This window comes from Prunus persica, chromosome G6, assembly GCF_000346465.2.
Source record: "Prunus persica cultivar Lovell chromosome G6, Prunus_persica_NCBIv2, whole genome shotgun sequence".
NCBI classification, from domain to species: domain Eukaryota; kingdom Viridiplantae; phylum Streptophyta; class Magnoliopsida; order Rosales; family Rosaceae; genus Prunus; species Prunus persica.
Window position 1 is genome coordinate 22,240,905 of NC_034014.1, and position 16,256 is coordinate 22,257,160.

Sequence of the window (16,256 nt, forward strand, 5' to 3'; positions counted from 1 at the left end):
ACTCCGGGTTTCCTATTCAAACTTTGGAATGCAATGATGAAGCTACAACATTAAAAAATGCTTAGTAAAGTTGGTTGCATTAGGAAAATATTAAAGCAAGCAATAATTATGCATAACAACTTCTAATCCATTAGTCCGCCCTTTGTTTCTGCTACCTGATTTCTAAACTTTCCCATTGTAATATGCATAGATTATTAGGTCTTTGTTGTCCCATTTACGGGAAATAATAAGTTAAAAAGCGCATTTCACATGAAGCTCACTTCAGAAATGTCGTTTTTAGGTAATAAATAAAAGTGATTAAGAGAGAGTTGATCTTTTAACCAATTTATATTTGATATGGAACCAACTAATTAGTATTAATTAGTAACAGGCAGTAGGCGATGGTGATGGGGCGCATCGATAGCTAGATCCCAGATTTCCTTCGCTTTTTTTTTGGCTTAGGTTTTATTTGCATGTTACTTTTTGAGAGATTTGAAACAACAAAAGTGAGTGACAGCTCAATGTGGCATAGCTTCTTTCATCCTGGTTTTGATATCTTGCTATTGGGAGGGGTAGGTGGGTCTCTCCTCGGTTCCCGAAGAAACTATCATTTGAAGTAAGAAACCCAAAAAACTAGTCTGTGAAGATGTAGTAGTTGGTAATAAGAAAACAAAGACCGTTTTGATTAGATGAAGAAGCATACAGTTTGACTGAATTTTATGTGTAAAAAAATAATAAACAAGGAGGTTTCTATTGCTAAACAATTTGGCATAGAATTTCATAATAACATGTAAAATAGCTTCTCACACTCTTTAGTACGTTTCACTCCATAATGGGTCTAGCTAAAAGTGAAGACTTTATTTACTATATTGTTGCATTATTGAGTTGGGCATACATGAACTTTGCAAAGTTGACTAAAGTGGTCTACATCCGAGTTGAATCCTCCTTCTAGTAATTTAAATTAAATTTAAATAAAATATCATTTATATTTATTAAAAAAACAAAAAAAACATATTGCGTTGGATTCTAATAAAAATGTGGTGTCTAATTCATTACATTGTAGTTAGAGTCAGTGCAATGCGCTAATAATAATCTTTGCATTATTTCAAATTAATTAGCTATGTATCAAAGTTAATGACTAAGCGAAAGATGCATCGCCAAGCAATGTCCAAGATAATTAATAATATTACCCATACATTTGAAACCATGCAACAATTAATTGCGGTCTCTCGGATAGCTAGAATGATCTGATTGATTTGTGACAAATTGGCATATAGGCTTGGACCGCTTGCCGGATTCAAGCTTGCTTATGGGACGACAAATAAGACGTGATTAGATACTCCCCAAATAATGTAGTGGGAATTATCCTCTTAAATGCACACATAGATTGTAAATATATTACATCAACAGTTAGTGATTAAGGCTTCTAGCAAAAACAAAAAAAAAACTATCAAAGAAAATGGTATCGTCTAGAAATATATTGAATTTTTCTGTTTAATTTGAGGTGCTCTTGATTTTATTCAGATACTCTATTAAAGAATGATAGTAGGATTGAGTTTTTGAGCTTCTCTTCTTCCACGGTTGTACTTTTCTTAAGTTTCCTCTTGTACCATAAGTCGAGATTCCCTAGAAGAAATTTGACTAAAGGAAAGAGCCTAGCTAGGTAGACAATTTGTCTTTTTTGAAACCCTCAATTAGGGTTGATTATTAGTTATTGCTAGGGCTAGTGATTAGCCTAGCTTAAAAGATGGGTTAGGGAATGTTAAAACTTGAATTGAGATAGAATGATGAAGAGGGAAATTAATCAAAGAATAATAGGAGAGCCACGTGGTTTGTAGTAGAGAGGAGCTATTAGGGCATGTGAAAGCCTCGTTTAAGTGCCCCCCACCACACCCTCTCCCACTGTAAGCAAATACATTAAGAAGTTGGGGGACCATAAGAGACTTAGTCCATGCTGACAAGTAACATGTGTGCTCACGTTCGACCATTCCGAGTAGACATTGCCATGGGCCATTTGCCCCCCCCTTTCTTCAATAACGTGGGCCCTAATTTCTTCCTTACCCTCCAATATTACATTTTTGTTTGTATATATGTATATATAATTATTATTATATATGTATATAATATTAGGCAGTTAACAAAAGGTCAACGAAAGCTACGCATACCCACTTAATTACTAGAAGCACAGAAACGTATGTAAATCAATTGGGAGACAGCTCCTCAAATGAATTGCCCAAATCTTTCTCTCTCTACAAGATGAGGAAAATGTTTCGAAGTTTTCTTGCTTCTGGGACCATTGACCTTAGCCAAAATCATCAGGAATTGAAGGAGAGCTATAGGTGAAGTACATACTGCTCAAAATTCAAGCTGCTTTGATGTTAATATGTAATGAGTGTAACAGCTTCCAACGAAGTATCGCTACTTATCTGGATAATCTCTCTCTTGCTTGGGAAGGACGGGATTGATTGTGTTTGTGGGGTTGATTTGTCAATATAATAAAATATTATTGGTCAGAGCGCAGAATGCATGTATGTTGTTTTACATGGAAATTATGTAATGTTGAGTTGATTTGGATTCATACGGCTGACTATTTCGTTTCGATCTACTTATCTAATTGGGATAATTAGTCTAAATCTGGATTTTAGATTTGTTGATTGAGCAATCCAGGGAAAAAGATACGATCTTTTTCAGCTGTCAGGAGATCAAATTCACTTTCAGATACATGAACCCTCTTCATGCATATCTTATTTACAACTTATACAAGTTAATTACAGCCAGATCACATTTACATTATTCAGAGAGATACATGAATCATCTTCATATATATCTGCTTATTACGTGGTCGATTGCGATCGGGTGCATGCTCTCCCCATGCAAGGACGTGTTCATGCTCTTCCCTTTGCATGTGCAATATGATATACAGAATATGGGACAAACCAACAATTAGTGTGTGTTGCTATATATGGTGCTACCGCATTTTCATGCATGGTTTAATTCCTCATTTACATGTCAAAATACTATCTGATATTCACAATTCATTTGCATGTTTGATTAGTTTTATAATAATAATAAAATTATTTGGATTAAGAGAGATTTGTGTGTGTCAACATAATATAGCAAGTGCCGTGTCATTGTTAGAGTTCAATTCTTGTCGTGAACGTATTAAATGAGTACATAATATTCATTATGTTAGCTAAAAAAGAACGAAAAAATTGACAAACTAGATAAATATTCTTTTTAATCTTCTTCATGATGGATATATTTTATATTGTATCTCGACGGCATTCAACTGTGATCCCGAAAGCAACCACATATGGTTGACGACAAAAACAAAATTATAATTAAACACACCAAACCAATGCATGATTGAATCAACCATGCTAGCTGCATGCTTATATGAATCGGATTTAATTTAGAGTAGAGTGGAAAATCAAGTTGTTCATCGAAGTCAGACAGCACTAGCTAGCTAGCTAGCTATAGATAATACCTAGGTATGAATTATGAATGGAGGACCATTTATGCTAGTCTTAGTCGTGCATGGATCTTTCAGACCAGGTCAATTTTTGTCTTGTTATGGCCAACTGGGTCACCAAATGAAGCAGCGAGGCATGGAGTGTGCCTCAATTCCACATCAATTTATGATCCCATTTGTAATTATTATTTGCTGTAGCCATCTGAATATAATCCAAATCAAAACAATTCCAGCGGCCCAGCCAACCCATACATGTAGTTCTCCTTGCATTTTCAGATGGGGACTCATCCAGCCAAGCTTGAGACTGATAGTTGCCTTGCTTAGTTACTTGTTTAATTAATACGTACTTAACTGTTTTTGCGTGCTGATTCGTATTGAACCTCTTGGCTTCTCTACTTAAACTGTTAGGCAAATCTTGCGGACAACAATTAGCGCTTGTTGGGATTGTTTAATATGAATCACTGCTCATAAGCACTTTTGTTATAAATGCTTTTATTAGAGGAAGGAATGTTGCACTTTTTGTTAAAAATCAAAATGCTTCTTGAAAAGCACTTGGAAATGCTTCATACCTGACAAGTACTTCTCTAAAAAGCGTTTTATGACCCATACGCACTTTTAAATTGTTTTGCTTGCAGTCAAAATCGCTTTCGGTTGTCAAAAAAAGGTTTTAGCCATTCTTATATGAATATGTCGACATTGCATTTCAAGCTAATGCTCTTGTAGTTAGAAAACCTTGGGCCAATGACCATGTGCTTGATTGAAATCCATTAATTTACACTCTGGATTGCAGAGCAGGGGACAATATAATATGGTGGCAGGCTGATAGTACAAGCAGCCCTGAAACATAATTATGGGCCCAGACCCATAAATACAAAGTAACAAATCCAGGGGCCCAGACCCAGAAACACTGGACCCGGTTCATGGAAACTCCATGAACAAATGTTTCCATGTTCAGCTCTGCTCCTCAGGTGGTATGTTGCAGTTGCAGACAGTTGTTCCAGTCCAGTTGAACCTATTGCGAGATGTTAGTTCTGTGATAAAAAGATTAAAATTTTGTTTTTTGTTTCAATTATTTACCCCTCAGTTTGCTGTAAAAGTAAAATTAATGGGATTGAAGCATTAAATGGGCGGCATTAGCATTTCCCAATTTATTCATCTCATATCAATTTGAATTGTAATTTTCTCTTTCTAGGAAATGATCAGAAAGAACATGAATTTCTTTTTTCGAAAGTAAAAAGTAAATCTGTTGGAAACATTTTATGGTCAAAGGCAAGTCCAATCTCGAGCAGGGATTAATCCCACCCTTTGGGTGTGGGAACACCTCGTAGTATTCACACACACAAAAGTAAAAAGTAAATTTTAGATTTTAGATTTTTTAAAGTTCTTAACCATATCTAGTTTCCTAGAGAAACAAGAATAAATATGAAAATACGCTAATTCACCGCAGGACACATAGATTATTCATTTCTCTTTCGTTATGCTGTCTCTAAGAAAATACTTAATTTTCAGTAATTTGTCCTTTTTTTAAGGCCAAAAGTCACTTTTGGTCTCTGTAGTTTGGCACTTCAACCACTTTTAACTATGTAGTTTCAATTCCGTCAATTTTGCCATTGTAGTTTCGTATTTGTAGCAATTCAAGGACATGTTAGTATTCTCGTCAATGTCTTTAACAATGTAAGGGGCAATTTCGTTAACCCAAAACCCTTGAGCGTAAAATCTTGTATGAAATTCTCTCTATTTCATATTAGGACTCGAAATACAACTACTAATCCCAATTTTTGAAGAACACTAAACCCAAATGACCAATTTCAAGCCCTAATATGAAATTAGGGGAGTTTCAGACGAGCTTTTATGTTCAAGGATTTTGGGTTGACGAAATTGCCCTTGCATCGTCAAAGGAATTGACAGGAATACTAACTTGTTCTTAAATTGCTACAAATATAAAAGAGATTTTCTATTTAAACCTCACACTTCTCTTAGTTCATCCCAACTTTTAATTTAAATTTTCACAATTTCTAAGAAAACTCCACTATCTTCCCAAACTACCTTTAAATATACCTCAAACTGAAAAAAATAAGAACTAAAAGAGAATTTCTATTTAAACCCCACAATTTTCTTTGTTCCCAACCCAAAAAAAAAAAAAACCACAAACAAATGAAACCCCAAATCCGAAATTTAATACTTTCTAGAGAAAGAGAACAGCTTTACCTCTCTCAAAGAACTGTAACTGGAATTATAACACTGGGGTATTGTTGAGAGAGAGAGAGAGAGAGAGAGAGAGAGAGAGAGAGAGAGAGTTTGTAAACGGGAAGTTGGAATGAGGTTTTCTAAAACTTAATATGAAGAGTGGTGAGGTATGTGTATAGATGTACTAGGGTTAATTATTAAATTGGATGACCTTTTTTGTTTTTTTACACAATAATAAAACTTACAGCTTAATGATTTAAGTATTAGGGTGAGCAAAGAGAAGTGTTGGGTTTAAATAGAAAATCTCATATGAAATTACATGGTCAAAATTGACGGAATTGAAACTACAGAGTCAAAAGTGGTTGAAGTGCCAAACTACAAAGACCAAAAATGATTTTTGGCTTTTTTTTAAAGACGATTTTCAGTAAATGAATTCGATATATCGTTCCTCTACACAAAGTTGTTTCAATTAGTTATTGGAGGGTAAATGGTCAAAATCCCACTCAATCTATTCAATTTGTTGTCTAATCTTCTTTCAGAAAAATTGTTCTTTGAACTAATAAAAACATTTCCCCTACTATCAAATTTCCCAACATTACATTCAATTTGCTGTGTTAAAAAACCACGTGCTGAGTGCATGAGGTATTTTGAAGGACAAATTAGTTATTTACAAGAAAATTACTTCCCTCCTTACTCTATATGTAAGTAGGAGCTCCTACATTCATGCCAATAACAGTGTGACATGTGTACATAAGTTTTTCTTTGTATTTTTGATGAATCATTTTTGCATATATGTCAAACTATGATTCACATGAAGAAGGCAAACAGTATCATATTCACAATCTAATAACTTTTATAATTATTAAAAACTAAGAATAAACTTTAAATAAGTAAATAAATAAAAAAACATAAACACCACACTCAACCTCCCCATCTCTGATTTTCTTTTGAATTCAAATAGCAAAAGTTTTCCACAACAACCAATAACCAAAGTCCGATTAGCCCGGGGGATGATGTATAAAACTCGATGATCATTTCACCTTGTGCAACTGAAATGACCATTTGGGATAATGCCTTTAAACTTTTCGCCATGCCATTGTCATTGAAATAGCTTCATTTATATATTTTTATCTGTTTACATGGAAAACATCTTCCCTAAGACATTGCTTTCCCATTTGGTCTAAAGAATTTAGAAAACAGTTCCACTGAAATTCCCATAACTTGCCTTCGTGGAAAACGAATTTGTGGTAACTTCTGGTGACAAAGTAGAACCTACAACAGCTGATAGTTTGCTGAAGAAAAGTCCAACTTCTTCACCAGTAGATTCCAACTCCCCTACAAAATTCAACCGAAACGTAAAAAACAGACCTTCAGAACATCACCAGTCAAACCATGAAAATCAATTATGAGCCAGGAAGATAAATTTCTTCCTTTAGAGGGCATGTTAATGAGATAGAATACAAACGAACAAATGTTAAGAGGTCTTAAAACTTGTTCATTGAGCTCTGCGCAGAGTCCAAAATCTAACAACAAATTTGTCAACCATCTTGTAGTTTCGCACTTGGATTTTATTAAGTAAAACTTTCTTCTAGTCTTTTATTTTATTTTAAATAATCGATCTCTCATTTTTGTTAACTGACTTAATTTACTTGAATGCAGAACATGATACACTAATTCAGAACTCATAGCAATTTTTGAGTTCCATAATTTCTTAGAGTCCGGCTTTTCAAAGGACTCAAGAAGTATGGCGCACAATTTTGGTAACTGACTCAATCTACTTCAGTTTACAAAACAGTAGTAAATGTAATTCATCCACAGAGGGAGGATCAGTACACACCTAAATCAAAGTGACAACTTGAAGCACCAACAAACTGCTTCTCCAGGATCATCCAGAGTGCATGAGAGGAATAAGCCCCGACTGTATATGGTAATAATTCTTCAGAGATTCTTGAATCAAGCCAAGCCCTTACACTTATATCTCGATCCATCCATTTTTCAAAGGCTGGATTCACATGATTGGTGATCTGCCATTTTAAACAAATTGAAGAAAGTTCAATAAAGGGTTTACAGAGACTCTTTGGTATGCACGAAAATAAAGGAAGTATGAAAAGGCTCAAGAACGGGAGCTGTGTGGCTCTAGCTCTGATACCTTGTTGAATTATAGAAAGAATTTGGTAAAACTGGATTTCCAATAACTTTAACAAAGAGTACATCAATCATATATTATACTCAGCTCATAGAAGGGCCCCCTCAGCATAAGTTCCAGACCATAAAAAACAAACTTAGTTGTAAAACTAACAACCTGATATGTCATTGATCCTACACTACCCTTCTTCTAGTCATTAATTTATAAGATGCACATCATCTGATGAAGTCTCATTTGATCCTTCTTCAGTATTTGGCAAATTTTTCCAAAGAACTCAAGGGTCATCTTGTCCAAAGGAATCACCAAGTGTGACAGAATAAAAGGGTAAAGGAACAAGTATTTTTGCAAAGGAGATGAACTGGTTGAGAACCATGATTGAGTTTCAAAGGCATCTGAGCACTGAGTAACCAACAACAGTTTCAGTCACCAACAAATTTAAAGAAAACAGGGAAAGAATTGTAAGGAACTATTATCTACTGTTCTTACCCCCGATATGTTCCATTATTACAATAAGTATAATGTAATTGTGCTCAAAAGTGTTTATTTATGCTCTCATAACATGAAAATATATGCTGAGAACAATCGTAAATGCATTGCATTTGCATAGAAAATACTATAAACCAACATCATAGTTTTGTGTTTACTGTTGTGTTGACTTTCAGTGGAGTGGATTAATAGATCCAGATAAACAGATAATTTTCAGATGCATGAAGGACGTATTGCCCTGCTAAAGCTTACAGGAAATGTCAGGCAAACAAAGCAGACTCTCAACATATTCAATCCTGTCATCCGCATAGTAAAGTCCCTCAAGCATACATCGACTGCAAACCACATCGTTGTCAAACTTGTCTTCATTTTTATCAAACCATATCAACTCCACCTTCTTGCCACTACAATACCGGATCAAAGTTGTACCACTTTCCCTAATGAAGATAGAACTGGAAGGCCGTGGCAGCTCATAGTCAATGCTACACTTAAAGAGCACAGTCCAAGATTCACACACATCATATTCTCTCATTACCCAGACTTCCATATATTGAAAATCGGGCATCCTAGTATCCCTAGTAGCGAATACATTCTTCTAAAAGAGCCCCCAACCCTTCGAAACGGAACTCATAATTTTTTTAACAATTGGCAACATTACGTCTCGGAACTCCACTGCCAAATCAAAAGCAATTACAACTGGTCCGCCACCCCAAGGCAGCCAATGGAGTGCCTCGTTTGAAAGAGTCCCCCGTTTCTGCTTAATGTATATTACATGAGCCTGAATGGATAAGAATGGAGCTTGAATCGTTTTCCACGAGTTGGCTCTAAATGAGAAGACCCAAACAACAAGGCCACCTCTGTTACTTGTTTGAGTAGGTCGAACGGCCACAATAACTTTGTAGTCGTCAGTGGCGGATACATAACCAACCCATAACTGTCAAGGGTTTTAATATTTTGTGACCAAAAATCTGGGTCAGGTAGTGGATGGGTTCCAGATATAAAAGTGCTGATGAAAATCAAGAGCTACGCATATCAAACCATTGCAGGAGCCGAGTATTACCTTGACTGTAGGGTTAAGGTCCGGTTGCTTCAACGGGAATCTGAGATTTCTGACTCAAGAATTGTCTCCAATTCCGGACGACGGCGGTCCCGAGCGTAGGGATCGGAGCTAAGAGCCAGTAGGAAACTGAGAACTATACTCTCTTTTGATACATATATAGATACAACCACACCACACAAAATAAGAAGCAACGTGGCTTCTTAAAGTCCTTTCGACAGAACACGCTCGAGCTGGTTTTCTTTGACAGAAAGCAAAGCGCTCGAGCAAGTTTTCAGACAAGGACTTGATATCATAATTATTTCAGTAACACTCATCCCATTAACAAGGAAAAATCAAACAAGATAGAAATACCATTAGACATGTTTAATAGAGTGATCAGAGCTCGCAGTCATCATCTTTCTCTTTAGGCTGATTTTAGCAAACCAAAGTCTAGTTTTGAATAAAGTGAGACAATAAGATAAGACAATTGGCATAGCATCAAACCTCTTGCAAAGACATTGTAACAGAATATGATGTTACAGGTATGAGACCAATCTTGTGAGTGTCCTGACTTACCCAGGCATTTTCATTATAAGGGTAATTAAAAGGAACAATGAAATCCAGAAAATAAAAATAATGAACTTGTTCAACTTGTTAAGAATTACAAAGGCAAAACCATCCTGAATATTAGCAAGAAAAACCAAACAAAAACCAATGCAAGTTTTGAGTCTTTTACCCTCTCTTCTTCTTCTTGCCAATTTTGGAACGAATATCCAATCCAATCCGTCAAATCATCAAAATCAATTAAAAATTGGATTAGATTGGATTGGATTTCTTCTTCCACACCCTCTTCATTTTCATCTTCCTCACTTCGTCTGTTCCTTGAACATGTTGGGGTTTTAGTATTTTTCCCTGCCGTTCCAGCCCTTCGTAATGATTGACCCACAATAGAGTCTCATCGTATTCAATCACGTCACGAGTCTCATAACGCCCATGGCCATTCATACACCTGTAATCCCAAAAGACAACTTTGCCATTTTCCCCAATCTTTATTACCGCCATGTCATTGGACCAAATTTGTTTCACCACAATGTTACCACTTTTAGAAACCAAGACCGGTACGTAACACACAATGTCGAACTTGAACAGATGATTCCATGATTCACGCAAGCCATATTCTTTCATGACCCAGATTTCAATAGAGCCCTGAGACTTCCACCCTGACAAACTCAGGCATCCTTCAAGAACCCCTAGATATTGAAAACGCAAATCAAATTTATCAGCTTCGCTAAGAACAGGCAGAGGCATCACCCGGAACTCCTCCTTAGCTAAATCAAAAGCACAGATACATTGTTCATTTTGCCGGGGATTGTAGAACCAATGCAGTGCCTCATTTAAAAGAGCCCCGTGAGGAGACACCATGCCATAATTAGAGTAGTCACGAGGGGCTTTAACCCATTTCCAAACGTTGTCTCTCAGTGAGAAGATTGCAACCTCCACATTACGATGAAAACAACCAATGGCTACCACAAGTTTGTAGTCATCAGTAGCCGACACATAACCGAAACCATGATAAATAGGAGACATTTCAACACGACGCCTCCTCCCATTAGCTTTTGACCGAAAATATTCTAAAAAACCACTGTTACATAATGTGTTGGACAATCCGGTTGATGGGTTACAGATGTAAAACTTTTCTTGAAATTGTGCACATACCAAGCCGTTGCAGGATCCCAGTATAATGGCACCATTGCCCTGCTTAAATGGGCTGACGAGCTTACTGATCACTGGAGAATCGCCTTCCAAGTCTACGGATCCAAACAAGTGCTCTGGCCAGTTTAATTCATATGGATATTTAGAGGAAGTTGATGAGAAGAGGAGTCTGCGCTTGAGGGTTTTATGCTTGGAACCTAATTTAAAATGGTGTTGTGCGAATTCCGGGTCAGAGATTACTAAATAACGCCACCTTTTCGAAACGCAACTGAATCGGATTAAAGATTCCATGGGTAGCTTCAAGAGAATTTCCACAATAATATCATCAGGGAGGGTCGTCTTCTCCATTGCCATTGCTTTTTTAATTAGGTTTTGTTGGACCCTGGATTTGGAGAAACAGATAGAGAGTCTAGTATATATAGATATTTATGGTTTGGTGAATTTGATAGGGTGTTATGGTATTGGAATGATTTCAATTCTTACTTATTCTGTGTACCTTCAAAATTGAAAATGAAATCAATTAGGGAAGTAGTTAATATCTAAGTTTCTAGATTCATGGTTTCTTCCCTTCCTAATAAATAAACATGCCAATATTTTTTACTTTGTCTTGATAGGAAATCTTTATATAGATCGGGAATTAGATAGATATAATATCGAGTCAAAATTGAAATATATATAGGCATCGGATGCAAAAGCGAAACTAGGTCAAGACAATGAATTCCTAGGCATGTGGCATCCTACAAGAATTCCTTGTACCTTCGGGATTATCGTTTAGAGTTTGTCCCAATATGGCACATGGATTTAGTGGTTATATTAATATAGGAATCTTTTAGGCCTTTTAACGTGTTGGACAAGGTTACTTTTTTTTTTCTTAGTCCCTGACAGGGCTACCTTCGAGAGTCTTCGCCATTGGCATTGTTTTCTTTTTAGATTTTAATCTGTAACCCTTGATTTGGAGAAGGTGTAGCAGATGCCTATATTTAAACCTCTATATACAAGAAAGATGCAACCTAAGCGGAGCATATTATCTAATATGGTATCAGAGCAGAGCATGTTATCCAAGTATTTGACCCAACTGTCATATGTGCTCTCACGTCTCTCACATTGGACATGGTATTCAAGTATCTTGAGCCTCTACATCCACTCAATCTGTTCAATTCGCTGTCTATCAAATTTCCCTTACTATAAAATTTGAAATTTCTCCACATTACATCCAATTTTCCGTTTAATAATTAAAAACTAAGAATAAAAATTAAATAAGTACATAAATAAAAATAAAACTGAAAACATAAACACCAACCTCAACCTCCCCATCCACCTATCTCTGTTTTTCTCTTCAATTCAAATAGCAAAAGTTTCCCACAACCAAAAACTAAAATCCGATTAGCACCAGAAATGATTTATAAAACTCAATGGTCATTTTCACCTTTTTTTATTTATTGGTCAGAACCTGGATATTTCATTGAAGAAACCAGGGCAAAGCGCCAAGGCTCATGCAAGAAGAATATATACAGAAGTCCAATAGAAAACAAACAAGAGGACAACAGAATAATGCTACATAAAGAAAAGAAACAGACTCCAACTAGCTCGGAGGGGAGCTAAACGACACAGATGCATCAGCAAGAGAAAATGCGTCAAAATTGCTCACAAAGTCACCATAATTTAGGCATCCCTTGTGGACAAGGTAACCCATCCTTGTTTTCAAAATGTGCATTAGAAAGGACGGGGGCCATTGGAGATATTCCATTTAAACTTTTCGCCATGCCATTGCCCTTGATATAGCTTATATATATATATATATATATATATATATATATCTGTTTACATGGAAACCATCTTCCCTAAGACAAATTCCTTTTCCATTTGGTTCAAAGACTTTAGAAAACACTTCCACTCAAATTCCCATCACTTGCCTTCGCAGAAAACGAATTTGTGGCAACTTCTGGTGACAAACTAACGTACAACAGCTGATAGTTTGCTGAAGAAAAGTCAAACTTCTGGTGTTTTCATAATAGACACTAATGTAACTCGAACAATTCTAATAGCTACTGCACCATAACAGAAGAAGCCCAACTTTCTCATAATCAACAACCAAAAGGAAAAAAAAGGGTTTATATAAGAAGCACAATAGCACTAATCCTATGTTGACTTTGGTAAAAACTGATTACACTTGGCGCATAAAATAAAAGGGCCATCTCAGCATATGTGCTTAACCATGTATAACAAACATAGTTGTAAAACTAACTTACAAAACTAACAACCTAGCCATGTTTTGTAGGATCCACATTTTCTGGTGAAGTCTCATGTGATACTTCATCAGTTTATACTTTTAATGATTTTAGCTTTTGAGAAAGAGATATTTGGCCCATGTAATTCATCCACGGAGGGAGGATCAGTACTCACCTCAACTGAAATGAGAATGAGAAGCATCGACAACAAGTTTCTCCAGGGCCATCCAGAGTGCCCGAGAGGAAGAAGCCCCAATTGTATATGATAATAAATCTTCAGAGATTCTTGATTTCAGCCAAACCATTACACTTTGATCTCGGTCCATCCATTTTTCAAAAGCTGGATTCACATGATTGGAGATTTTACCATTTTTATCCAGCAGAAAAGCAGGTGGACAGATCTCAGTCCCATCAACCAAACCTTGTACACTATATTTCTTGAGAACTGGAAGAAATAGCCATTTCCACTGAGTGAAATTAGTGTGGGTTAGCTTCATCGGAACCATACTGCTAATATTCTCAACAGTAATCTGTTGGACAGTGATCAGATGTTGAATGGGAATTTCTACTGGAGGTGTTCGTTCATCTGCCACTGAAAAGAAATGGAAGAAAGTTCAAGAAAAACGTTTACGCAGAATTTTTGATAACCGATAACATACAGGAAAGAGTGAGAAAGTTCAAGAATGTGAGCCATATGGCTCCAGCTCAGATACCACGCTGAGTTATAGACGGAATTTGATAAAAATTTATTTCCATTCACTTAACAATAAGTACATTTCTCTCAATTTAAAAAAAGAAAAAGAAAACTAAAAACTTGCCAAGTCATTGATCATACATTAACTTTCCCGTAGCCGTTGATTTGTAAGATACACATAATCACATTAGACTTAATGTGATCCTTTTGCATTACTTCAGAAAATTTTCCAAAGAATACACTGGTCTTGTTGTCCAAAAGAATCACCGAGTGTGACAGAAGAAAAAGGTAAAAGAGACACATCTTTTTGCAAAGGAGTTGGACTGGTTGAAAACCATATGTTTGGGTTCCAACACTTAAACAAACTATTCAAGACTGAAAGCATCCGAGCATTGAGTTACCAATACCAGTTCCAGTCAAAGAGAATAAAAAAAATGTAAAGAACTGTGCATGAATTTTTATCTATTGTTTCTATCCCAATATATTCCATACCATAATGGGTTTAATGTGAATGTGCTTAAAGTTGTTTACATATGCAATCAAAGCATGCAAATATGTCAAGGACAATGGCAAAAGTATTGCAGAGATGTTAGTGTGAACCAACATCTCTGTTTTTGTGTTTACTATTAGATTGAATTTCTTTTATCTAATTTTACTGTGTCAGTGAGGAGATCAAAATGAACAAATAATTTCAAATGCATGAAGAATGTGTTGCTGTGCGAAAGCTTACCATTAATGTTGGAGAAGAACGGTAGCAGACTCTCAACATATTCAATCACGTTATCCACAAGGGGAGACCCCTCAAGCCTATACAGCTCACTGCAAACCACATCCTTTTCAAATTCATCTTCTTTCTCTATGCGGTCACAAACCTTGGCTTTTCCCTTTATTGGGTTACAAAACTTGTCTTCCTTTTCATCAAACCATGTCAACTCCGCCTCCATGTTACGACTTTGCATCACAACTGCACCACTTTCCCTAAAGAAGATAGGGCTGGAAGGCCACATCTGCTCTGGGTGACCTGAGACCTTAAGCTTAAAAAGCTTAGTCCAAGATTCACGCACATTATATTCTCTCATGACCCAGACTTCAATATGGTGAAGCTCAGGGTTCCTATTACTCATTAAACAGCGAGGATCGGTCTTCCTATGAGTCGTTACACACAGGCATCCTTCTAAAAGAACCCCTACTTGTCCGAACTTGACATTATCTTCCTTTAAAATAGGCAATGCCACTTCCCGGAACTCATCCTTGGCCAAATCAAAAGCAAGGATAGCTTGTCTGAATGGCTCAAACAAGCAGTGCTGCCAATGGAGTGCCTCATTCGAAAGAACCCCATTGGACCAATTAGATAACTTGGGGGCTGCAATCCTTTCCCAAGAGTTGGCTCTCAAAGAGAAGACCTTAACAGGGTCCCTGTCCGTTGGATCAATCAAACGAGCTGCCGCAACAACTTTGTAGTCATCAGTGGCCGCCACATAACCAAAACCATAATTATAAACATTTCCAACACTTTTTGATGCAAATCCAGGGTTAGGCAATTTCAGGAAGAACCCAGTTGATGGGTTCCAGATATAATAGCTTTCATGAAAATCAAGAGCTACACATACCAAGCCATTGCACGAGCCCAGTAGCACCAGATGACTGCCTGATTTATTGAATGGGCAGGACAGCTCTCTGACCGCAGAATTGTCATCAAACGACGCCGTCTCATCCAAGTTCAAGGATTGGAGATGAGAGGCGGTGGAGACGAGGAGTCTGGGACGGAGGGTTTGCCTCTCAGACGCTACCTTGAACTGGGATTTAGCGAATTCAGGGTCGGTGACTATGGAACGCCACCGTTTTGAGACGCAGCTGAACCGGATCAGGGATTTGACTGGCAACCTGGAGAGAATATGCACGATGATGTCTTGGGGTAAGTGGTTATTCGACTCTTTCTCCAACTTCTTCTTCTTCGCCATCGGCATTTCAGATTTTGGCGCTGAAAACCTCAATTTGAAGAAGTTGGATGACTGACGATGAAGAGTGTTTAGTATTAAAATTGCTTCAAATCAGATACGGGATATTGCACCAAATCTGAAATAGATGCAAAATTCAAATTGCACAATCCAAAAATGGAATAAAGTCTATCACAATTAATTTGGCATTTATGATTATGGGTTGATTTCCATTTTTGAAATTTTCCTTTAAAAAAATGCATAAAAATGGTAGATAAAATGTTTACTGATTAAGCAGAGGGTGTTTTAGTCCGTTAACAAATAATTATTGAAAAAATGGGTTAAAGGCTTCAATTTTCAGTGAAAAGTCGAAGT

General features: G+C 36.6%; 3 protein-coding genes across 5 annotated transcripts; all 3 read right to left on the reverse strand.

The window, feature by feature from the left end:
• Positions 6,560-10,037, reverse strand: LOC18772126. 3 transcript variants are annotated; one of them, XM_020565195.1, is made up of 4 exons: positions 9,331-10,037; positions 8,523-9,204; positions 7,476-7,662; positions 6,560-6,973 (listed from the first exon to the last, which is right to left on the reverse strand). In XM_020565195.1, exons 2-4 carry the CDS (start codon positions 8,637-8,639, stop codon positions 6,828-6,830), a joined length of 450 nt encoding a protein of 149 aa, XP_020420784.1. In that variant the 5' UTR covers positions 8,640-9,204; positions 9,331-10,037; the 3' UTR covers positions 6,560-6,827. The 3 variants fall into 3 exon arrangements, 2 of the variants coding, with proteins under 2 accessions (XP_020420784.1, XP_020420783.1); XR_002271951.1 differs by lacking the exon at positions 8,523-9,204; XM_020565194.1 differs by having other exon boundaries at positions 8,523-10,037.
• Positions 10,292-11,376, reverse strand: LOC18774454 (F-box/kelch-repeat protein At3g06240). Its single transcript, XM_007207109.1, has 2 exons — positions 10,366-11,376; positions 10,292-10,318 (listed from the first exon to the last, which is right to left on the reverse strand). The coding sequence occupies exons 1-2, from the start codon at positions 11,374-11,376 to the stop codon at positions 10,292-10,294; spliced, it is 1,038 nt and encodes a 345-aa protein (XP_007207171.1).
• Positions 12,997-16,079, reverse strand: LOC18773629 (F-box protein CPR30). Its single transcript, XM_020565131.1, has 2 exons — positions 14,675-16,079; positions 12,997-13,842 (listed from the first exon to the last, which is right to left on the reverse strand). The coding sequence occupies exons 1-2, from the start codon at positions 15,909-15,911 to the stop codon at positions 13,427-13,429; spliced, it is 1,653 nt and encodes a 550-aa protein (XP_020420720.1). The 5' UTR covers positions 15,912-16,079; the 3' UTR covers positions 12,997-13,426.